Here is a 10,614-nt window from a genome sequence, read left to right as displayed (position 1 = left end):
AAGAGGCACAAAATTGTTTGACCCTTTGAATTTTGAAAAGTACTTCTGTACTTTTAAAAATTATTTTTAAGTGTATTTTGTTTAAAATTGCTTTTAAAAAAGTGTTTTCACATAAATAGAAGTTACTTTTTTGCTTTTCAAAACTGTTTTCGGCTATTCTCAAAACTACTTTTTTTTTTTCAAAAGGTTGGCCAAATAATTCAACTTAAAAAAAGGTATTTTTTTTTAAAAAAAATACTACTAAAATTGAAAAAATTTGGTCCAACAAGCTATAATTATTAACCGTGAGATGGAGCACTAGGATAGTGTTTTTTTTAATCAACTGGTTCAGGTTTTTCATTTCGATACAAGGAATTATTTGTACCATAAATCTTTTGTAGAAATATCATATTCAGCATGACATAATAATTTTTGAATTAACTTATCTTTGAACAAAACAATCAAATAGAAAGGCATATTTACCACGTAATTTCGTTATTATTTAATCTCGAATTATAAGTTTACATTATAATTTCTATAAATATTTTTTCGCAGACCAAACAGCTTTGTTTTCCCACGATACTCCTAACTATGGGTGTTTAACGGGTGGGTCGGGCCGGTTCGGATTGGGAAAAGGTGATCGGTCGGTTTCCAATCCGGGCCGATTATAAGTTATTCAAAATCGCGCTTAACGGGTCCGGGTCCATCCGGATAAAAAATGTACGGGAAGGATTACGGATCCAATGGGCCGGCCCGAGTCGGGTTAGTATTATTTTCTATTTTTTATTTTGTATAACTATCGTAATTTATATTAATATAAAGTAAAAATATAAAACAAAAAAACAATCTTATAAAAAGAGTGTTTGAATAAAAGGATGCAAAGGCTTTAAAATCTTTATATTTGAATTTTTGAATATTTCATTAAGAATTTAAGACAATAGAATACAATGAAGATGGAAAAAAATTGCACCTATAATTTGCAAGTTCTTTTTTAATTTCAAACTTACAAATTAACGTTTACATTTAACAACAACTAAATTAACGAAAAAGAGTAAAACTAAATTTGTATTGCATAATAATACTTCAAATTGATCTAACAAACTAAAACATTAAGCATAAATACGTCTAATAATTTTAAAATAACACAAATTGTCTCAAATCAACTTAAATACGAATTTCTGGAGGACGCTTAAGACAACTCTTCATATGCCTCCTTAAATAGCTTGTGCCCACCCACTTTAGACGAAGATTTAGGACTATAACATTCGTGTACTTTACTTTGTGAACTTCTTCATTTTCTCCTACCACCTCAAAGTGTTCCCAAACATATGAGCGCACTCTAGAAGTACGGGGCATGATTTAACTTGAATTGAGAATTTGAGTTTGAGAAATGAGAGACTAGTGAAGAAATAAAGAAGATGGGAGTGTATTTATAGTTTTCACATGGCTAAATTAGTATTTACTAAAAGTGTTATTTGTTAAAAAAATATTGCCCCAAAAAAAGACTATTCTTGCAATCAACCCGTTGGACAACGGTCATATGACATAAAAAAAAATCAGATTTCTAGCCGTTAAATCGGTTCGGGCCGGTTAACCGGTTCAACAATATTTTTTTGTTGATTGGGTTTGACCGGTCCGATTAACCGGATCTTTTTTGGTGAACGGACCAACCCCTAACCCAGCCCACCCGGCCCCTAACTACTTGTCCGGTCCGGCCCGAATTTCAACCGATTTGGTCCGACCGGGAAAGGGTCAACTCAGCCCGTTTGACAGGTCATAACAAAGTGTTACATCAATAACTAGATAATTTTACGTCTTTTATGTTCGCCCTTCCCCACTCTTTAGGGATCATTCGGTTACATAAATTCAAAATTGTATTTATTCGCCGTTTTGTTATTTATATTGCAAACAGCTAATTTGGACCTATTTAATTCTCCTAAAGTATATATTTGTTGCCAAATTTTAGCTATTTTCTTGACTAACTGTATTTTAGTTGCTTCATTAATTGACAAAAGTCCAAAAAAAATGCTTTCTTTTACTTATGCATTTTAGCTTATATCTTAAAATTAATAATAAATTTAGAGGCGTTAATCCTCTTGTTTGTTTGTTTGTTTGTTTTTTTAAATTTCTCTGGACGACAAAGCATTGCGCCTTTTCTTTAATTAGATTTATTGTTGCCGGAATCGAATAATGGTTGATCAATTACATCAGCTGACGGAGAATCATTCAAAAAAAATTTATTGACGAAATAAGATAATAAATAAACAATTGTACGAGTTGTCTAATCATCAATATTTATGTTGCTCGGATGACTATCAGATGGATTGGCCTCCCTAACCATTTTATTCCGGTATTCAAGCTCAAGCATATCATCTATCTTGTACACCTTTGTGACAATAAAGTTTTCAAGTCCCTCAAGCATGATAACGTAGATGTCTTATCCCCGACAATCAAATAGACCTTATACTTGTAAGTAGAATTGTGGATAAATATAAATTAACAACCCAACTACATAAATGACATATTATAGTATACGCAATTTATTACCTAGCAATTGGATATTTACATTTTATACTGCAACCTTTACAAAAGTAGATATTGTTGCCACGATTGATCTTTTTATTACAAATATTGCATGATACATAACTTCATTCAAAATATGAATCCAAACCTATGATTAATGCACAATAGTAACATACTTTTCCTAAAATGTGATTAAGATACTTAAATTAATTACATTTATAACAACATGTGCTGTAACTAAAACAGATGAAACTAATTAATGTATGACTCACCTCATCAGTATAACCCCACGCCTCTCTGAATAGATCCCATAAATGTCATACAATTTGTAAATTTCAATTGGTATCCCAAGCTTGCATGTTTTGGCGCAAGATTGATTTTGATATGAGATCCGGCAAAATTGTTTAAATAATTTAAACATATTCCAATATAAGGAGAATAAACAGTGAACACGTTCCGATATTTCTGGATTTGTTTATATCTTTGTAGTGTTAGTACTTAAGCGTATGTAGCCTGAAACGCAATATGATATAGTCGGTTAAAAAAAAGTAAGCGATATATATAAAACAATCACGTATATACTTCATACCTATCGCTTATATATTTCATCGTTCCTATATAATATTTTACAATAACTAATGTGATGATAATGATGAATGATCCGTTACCTTGTAAAGATAGACAAACATTTTCAGATGCTCCGCAATATAATATTTACAGTATCACTATACTCGCTTTGTTGCATCCGTATGAACAAAAAAATTAAGACGTTTAAACATGACAAATACAAAATAATATTAGTACACTATCTCCGATAATAGAATCCCCATACCTCTCTTGCTCCTGTTACCATGTAACCTATATTCAGCCAACGAACGTCACACATCCTATAACATCTACGTTAGAAAACATAACAAAAAACTTAGAAAATAAATTTTAAAAATATAATAAGGTACAATGATTTTCAAACCTGTAAGTAGTCAATTACCACTAATTCGGGTCTTAGTTGTTAGGACGTCAATGAATTGAAAATCATGGATTGGGATTTCACAATTTTTTATCAATTTTTTTGAATGTAGCAAATATCAAGAAATATATCATGTGATTCGCCATAAACTGGCATATTATTTTCACTATTAGGAGCCACCTTAAAATTTACAATTACGTATGCGCAATATTCCCGGATCTTATCCTAATGCCTCCTAATCTTATTCTTGCGAATGGTTGCATGAATTAAATTCTTCAGTTGGAATAAAAAATAACAATAAATACGCATAAAACAACGAAAGAACTAATGAAAATAATCAAAATAAATTATGGAACAACTTAATATAGCAGAATCAAAATATAACCGAAACACGTAAATCCTGATCAATAAGAATAGGCTAATAACCTCATGGAAGATCTTCAAATTGACCGAACACCAAATACGACATATCCCGGTTCGTATGGATCAATCTTCCATAGAAGGATTGAGGTCATCAAGCAATGACGCAACTGTTTCCTCAAGAGGTCTTTTAGAAAAAATAATTAATCGTAACGATTTAAATTCTACCAAAATAAATTCACATGGATAGTTTAATTTATTAATATCGTGCCTTTATATAGCCAATGCAAAGGAGACATCAAAAGGATAATAATTCTATGTATCTAGCTCACTGGGAACTCAAAAGATTATTACACTAGGAAAGATGAAAAGCTTTATAAGATAAAAAATAATGCAAGCTTAACAATCATGAATGTAATTGAACAACCAATATACTGAATCTGAACAACATTAGAATTCAAAGTATGAGCTCACCAAATAATGCAATACATTATTAAATGCGTATTAACAGTCCGACATAACAAATCACACTTCCAAATCAAAAAAAAAAAAAATATCAAGTACTAAATGAGCAAGCAAGCAATTAGTATGCTAAATTGCAACTACAATCAAAAAAAAAATATTTAGGATCCGTCCAAAATCGATTTATCTGCATTCTGAAGTGGGTTTCGAAATTGAGTTGATGCCCTAATTTTGTGCTATATACAAAATAACATATTGACTTCGTATCATATAGCTAAATTTATTTGTTGAGATTGACGAGGGGAGCAGTATGGTAAGGGTGGATAAAGAGAGGAGAAAAGAGTAAAGAAAAAAATTAAAATTTTAAAAGAGGGGGATTAAATTTTTGGAAAAGCCAAAATTACCCTTTAATTATGCTAATTGATCTAATTAGTAATTACATAGTATGAATTAGGGTTTAAGATTCACTCGTTAAAAAATAAGGGCAGAAATGATCCAAAATTTAGACGGCGAGGGCTTAATTGGTACCAAAATTTAAGGGAGGATAAAATGATCTATTTCAAATAGTTTAAGGGTATTTTGGCCCTTTTGGTGTTTATTTATGGACACCAATTCACCATCGCGTCTGCTAGTCCCCAAGCTATTCTTCGTTTTACTACTTTTTCTACAACTTGGTTTATCTGTAATTTTATTTTATTTAAGTCTGGACCTAAACTTTATCAGTTCTAGCCTTTCTGAACGATTCCGCCGCCTCCAATCATACAGACCTCTTTGTTCCTTATTTCTGCTCCGTCGGTACGTTAATCTGAGGCTCTTGGTCTTATTGCGATCTCCTGTGTGATCTCTGCGCTGCATAATTTTTCTTGCTGGAGGAAGAAAAACGACAGAAAGATTCAAAATTTTCTGTTGTAAGTTTGCTGATGCTCTCTCGCTCTTTCTTTCTCCCCTTTCTCTTGATTTTGCTTCTGCTGTTTGTTTTTTGTTTTTTGTTTATCCAAAATCAAGATGGGTCGCGTAAGGGTTTTTGTGATTATGGCTCATAGGAGGTAAGACGGAGTATAGAATTTATGGGTATTGGAAAGCCTGCCGGTTCAGACTTCAGATGGTGGTGTTTAGAACGTTTTACTGAGATTCCTGTATACTAAAATAGAAGGAAGTTGGTTCCTGGAAAAAGTTTCAACCTAGAAATCAGGGCTAGTGTTTTAAGTGGATGCAGTTACTCAGATACGTGTTACCTTTGCTGATAGGAGGTGGCAGGTACCCGACTGGGATAATTGAGGTGCACCGTGCACACAAGCTGGCTCGAGCACCACTATCCTATAAAAAGAGAGAATTAGGATTAGTGCTGAGCTATACGCCTACCAGTGGCGAAGCCAGAAATTTCCCCAAGGTTGTTCAAACTTGAAAAAGGAAAAAACAATTCCCTAACAAAGGGTGTTCAATATATGTTATACATTTCTTAATATTTTACCTATATATACAATGTAATTATTCGACAAAAGGTGGTCAATTGACCACCCTTGACCCAACATAGCTTCGCCGCGCCTACCCCTAACTTATCTCGGAATGATATAGAGAGCTGCATATCAGGCTTTCAGAGTAGTAAAGTCCTAACTGACACTAAGAGATTTTTGACATCTTTCTTGCATCTTCTAGGTTTTGAAATATAAGAATACTGTGCTTCTGTTAGATTAAGATATTCATATGGCTTGAAATTGTTGTAATATTTGCTTACTAGGGAATGCTCAACCTTTTTTTGCATGTGTAGGGTTTCTGCAATTGGAATGAGTAATTGAAGTTCCCTATATTATTTTGGTATTTTGTCCGATTCTGGAAGCTGGCATTTTTTTTCTTATGAAGTCAAGCCATTTGACTGCAATCAAGTCATTTTGACATTATATCAGTGTATCCTTTTTGCTACAAGAATATTGATGTAATATTTATGAGATGATTACTGTTTAAGCTATAAGAGTTGATTAATACAACTGATGGTACTGACGTGCCTCCCGAAATGACAAAAAAAACAAGAAAAGCATTACGGTATTTCCTGGCAATAGCATCAGGGTTATAGGAAGATATGAATCTAATTTGTTCATGTATTGTTAAGAAATAAAAAAAAATTGGTTAGTATTATAGCCAAGTGTACTCAAACAGTGGGAAAAGAAGCACTTTTATTGCCTTCAAGCTTTCAGAATTTTGAATTTTTGCATTTCAAATTATTGTTTTGCTTTTGTAATTATTTTGCATCTACTTGATGCCTTTCAATGATATCTCTTTTACTTCATCCAAAAAAAAATAAAAAAATTGAGCAAATATAGTAGATAATCAAGAAAGGTCCTGAGATTTCTTCTCCACCATTTTCTGTCATTCTTAAGGCACCATATAAATCATTTAATGTACTGCATATGCCCCTAAAAAGTGATCAATCTTGTGATTCACATGTAACTAACGTAGTGAAGGAATGATGCTAACTAAACAAAAGGATGCATGTATCAATTGAATGGACACGTTGAGACCCATCAATTAATATAATGTGGTAACTAATAAAATGTTAATTTCCTAGACTATCATATAGAGGCACATTTTTATTCGAGTCAAATTCCTTCTGTATATTTAACCTGTATTTAGACTTTTTTGCCTCTGCAATGAGTAAATAAATTTTCTCATTGTCCGATTATCCAGGAGTGCCTCCTTTTCAGGTGAAAAAAGAGTGAACTCCCTTTACATTTTTGGTTTTCTTTTTTTAACTTTTTTTTTTTTTTGCTTTTGATAATTAGATTTTAACTTTCATTTATCTGTTTTTTGTTACATTCTGCAATTGATTATGTGATTCTTCTGCAATTTATATATTACTTAATCATTTTTGGGTATCTTGTGATTGTTCAAGTTGCAATTCCCATCTCTCTTTTCTGACTCTGGCAGACATCTATTTTACCTATTTTGATGTTATTGATGCTTTGCATAATAAACTTTTACAACTTTATAAATTCCTTTTCATCCTCCTTTTTAAAAAAAACCAACCGTACTCTTCCTAGAAACTAGTAATTTCGGGGCCAAATGAAGAATGAATTAGCTAGGATCCATGGTATTCCGACGCAAGTCATGACTTGAATAACTCTTTGATTTTGATGAAATCTCTTCCCTCTATCTTCTTGTTTTTAGTTGATTTTGATTCTTTGTTGATCTTGTATGTCTTCGGTAGTTTTATAGTTGGTTTTGTTCATTGACCTTTTTAATGATAGTTGTTCTGTTTCTCTGTGTAAAGCAGGCTAGGCGTTTCAAGTCTGGACGTTTGAACATGGCAGCTCTAAAGGACCTGCTTCCACCAGCAAAATCTACTAGCAGCACACACTATGATCATACAAGTGACCCGTGGTTCAAGAACAGATATACTGCAAGTGAGGCAGAGAAGACAGCAGTCATCAAGGCAAATCCTGTTCCTCCTTATCTGAAAAGAGCTGGCTTTAGGCCATCTAAGCTCGAGGATTTTGGAGATGGAGGTGCATTCCCTGAAATTCACTATGCTCAGTATCCACTGGATATGGGCAGAAAGAAGGATTGGAAACCTGGGGGGAAGACCTTGCCTGTTACAGTGGATGAGCATGGTGATGTGAGGTATGATGCGATTGTGAGGCAGAATGAGAATTCGAAAAAATTTGTTTATTCTCAGCATAAGGATCTTATCCCAAAGTTTGTGAAGGATGAGGATGACGAAGACATGGATGGGGAAGAGAAGCAGAAAATAATTGAGGAGACCACCCAGGAGACCAAGGCTGCTCTTGAGAAGATTGTAAATGTTCGGTTGAGTGCTGCACAGCCCAAAAATGTTCCTACACAATCTCAAGACTCCAAGTTTATCAAGTACAAGCCCTCCCAGCAGTCAGCAGCATTTAACTCAGGTGCAAAAGAGAGGATTATTAGGATGGTGGAGATGCCTGTGGACCCTATGGAGCCACCAAAGTTCAAACACAAGAGGGTTCCAAAGGCCTCTGGTTCTCCACCTGTGCCAGTAATGCATTCTCCACCTCGTCCTGTTACAGTGAAGGACCAGCAGGATTGGAAGATACCTCCGTGTATATCAAACTGGAAGAACCCCAAAGGTTACACAATTCCTCTAGATAAGCGTCTGGCTGCTGATGGTAGGGGACTTCAGGAGGTGCAGATCAATGACAACTTTGCAAAACTATCAGAGGCTCTATATGTAGCAGAGCAAAAGGCCAGAGAAGCCGTTGCAATGAGGTCAAAGGTCCAGAAAGAGATGATGATGAAAGAGAAGGAAAAGAAGGAGATGGAACTTCGTGAGTTGGCCCGCAAGGCAAGATCTGAGAGAACTGGTGTGGCACCTCCAGCTGCTGAGAGGGGAACCATGAATGATGATGATATGAGTGTGGATTATGAGCGTGCAAGAGATTTTCCTAAAGAGTCAAGAGAAGACAGGGAAGAGCGATCACAGAGGGAGAAGATACGGGAGGAGCGGCGTCGGGAGAGGGAGAGGGAGAGAAGGTTGGAGGCCAAAGATGCTGCAATGGGTAAGAAGAGCAAGATTACCAGAGACAGAGACCGTGATGTCAGTGAAAAAGTGGCTCTTGGGATGGCATCTACTGGTACATCAAGAGGGGAGGTTATGTATGATCAGAGATTATTCAACCAGGAGAAAGGGATGGATTCTGGATTTGCCACTGATGACGCTTACAACGTCTATGATAAGGGCCTGTTTACTGCTCAGCCTACACTTTCTACTCTATACAGACCGAAGAAGGATGCTGATTCTGAAATGTATGGAGGTGCAGATGAGCAGCTGGAGAAGATCATGAAAACAGAACGCTTTAAACCTGACAAGGCATTTGCAGGAACATCAGAGAGAGCTGCTCCAAGAGATGGACCTGTACAATTCGAGAAGGAGGTTGAGGAAGCAGATCCATTTGGTTTGGATCAGTTCTTGACAGAGGTTAAGAAGGGGAAGAAAGCAATGGCGAGTGTTGGTAGTGGAGGAACTATGAAGGCTAGTGCTGGTACCACACGAGATGGCTATGAAACATCTAGCAGAACTCGTATTGCTTTTGACAAGGGGCGTTAAAGTAGCCTTCAGGTGGCAGGAAGTGCTGGCTGTGGACCCATGTTGGCTGCATCTACTAGGCATAGTGCGAGATAATCTGCTGGTGTTTCATTCTGTACTATTTGCCAAGTAATTGCTCTTTGCATGAAAAAAATAGTAATTGCTGTCTTCATGCTCTTGTAACACATCTTCTTTGTTACCCGTTACTGTTTGGCTTTAATTTATTCCTGTCTATTTCTGAGTTTGCAACACAAGTTTATTGTTGCTTTCACACTTAAAATTTTCATCGCTCCACTAAATGAAGCGCCTTTGACCAGTTAGATGATGCTTTAACGGTATTCTGGTTTCAACTTTCAACCCATGTAGTTTATTTTCTTCTGCTGTTAGTCTCTTGCTATTCTGTAATATCTTTTGGTGAAAGGATTTTGTGTTCTGTAGCAGTTGCTATGTGTAGCAATCTCCAATCGTTTCAACTTTCAACCCATGTAGTTTATTTTCTTCTGCTGTTAGTCTCTTGCTATTCTGTAATATCTTTTGGTGAAAGGATTTTGTGTTCTGTAGCAGTTGCCATGTGTAGCAATCTCCAATTGCTAATAACATCTCGCTACTTAATATTGTTGATTAAGATAAATTTGAGAATGTTTCTATGGCAGCTTATGAAAGTCCAAACTGGAGTTTGACATGGTATATGATAAACGGCTCCTGCAATAGGCCCTCTCATCAGTTGAAGAAAACTCCAACTGGTGCTAAGAACTTGTAAAGCTGGAGGAGAATGTACAAAAATTCTAAATTACTTCTTGGTTATGTTGGTGTAGTAAGAATGCCACTGGATATGTTACTAATCATTCTTTTTGTTAGAATAATGATGTATGTCTGAGAGGAAGAGGTCAGAACTAAACTTCTTTTCATCCATTTTGACATCCTTTTGCTTGTAATTATATCTGCATGTAGGATTAATAGGAGCAGATCTCCCAAGACCCTTATTAAAACTGTACATTTGAAGTTGATCTCCTAAATGGTCCAAGGTTTACGTGATCTTTATTTACACTTGAATATCCCAAAACTTTTAGTCTGACCGTGAGATTAATTTGCACAATTTTTTTTTTCTTTTTGTTCCAGTTGATACAACGAGTTAGGTGTTGAAATTTCACAAAATGAAAGGTGAAACATGGAGGAAGTGGGTCTCATTTCCAATTTAGAGAAATTCGTGGTCCAACAACGATCAAATAAATGTATTTAGAGATGCAAAATCAGTTAGCAGCGATGT

General features: G+C 35.2%; 1 protein-coding gene across 6 annotated transcripts; it reads left to right on the top strand.

The window, feature by feature from the left end:
• The first annotated feature begins 4,918 nt into the window (after positions 1–4,918).
• On the top strand, positions 4,919–9,667 carry LOC104225855 (SNW/SKI-interacting protein A-like). Of its 6 annotated transcripts, XM_009777736.2 has the most exons (4): positions 4,997–5,199; positions 6,060–6,196; positions 6,920–6,990; positions 7,560–9,667. In XM_009777736.2, exon 4 carries the CDS (start codon positions 7,590–7,592, stop codon positions 9,366–9,368), a length of 1,779 nt encoding a protein of 592 aa, XP_009776038.1. In that variant the 5' UTR covers positions 4,997–5,199; positions 6,060–6,196; positions 6,920–6,990; positions 7,560–7,589; the 3' UTR covers positions 9,369–9,667. The 6 variants fall into 6 exon arrangements, with proteins under 6 accessions (XP_009776036.1, XP_070021025.1, XP_009776037.1 ...); XM_070164924.1 differs by lacking the exon at positions 6,920–6,990 and having other exon boundaries at positions 4,922–5,199; positions 6,060–6,106; positions 7,557–9,667; XM_009777735.2 differs by lacking the exon at positions 6,920–6,990 and having other exon boundaries at positions 4,929–5,199; positions 6,060–6,106.
• Positions 9,668–10,614: the final 947 nt, after the last annotated feature.

This window comes from Nicotiana sylvestris, chromosome 12, assembly GCF_000393655.2.
Source record: "Nicotiana sylvestris chromosome 12, ASM39365v2, whole genome shotgun sequence".
Lineage (NCBI taxonomy): Eukaryota > Viridiplantae > Streptophyta > Magnoliopsida > Solanales > Solanaceae > Nicotiana > Nicotiana sylvestris.
The sequence above is the reverse complement of the archived record's forward strand: the minus strand, read 5'-3'. Positions and strand labels throughout refer to the sequence as shown.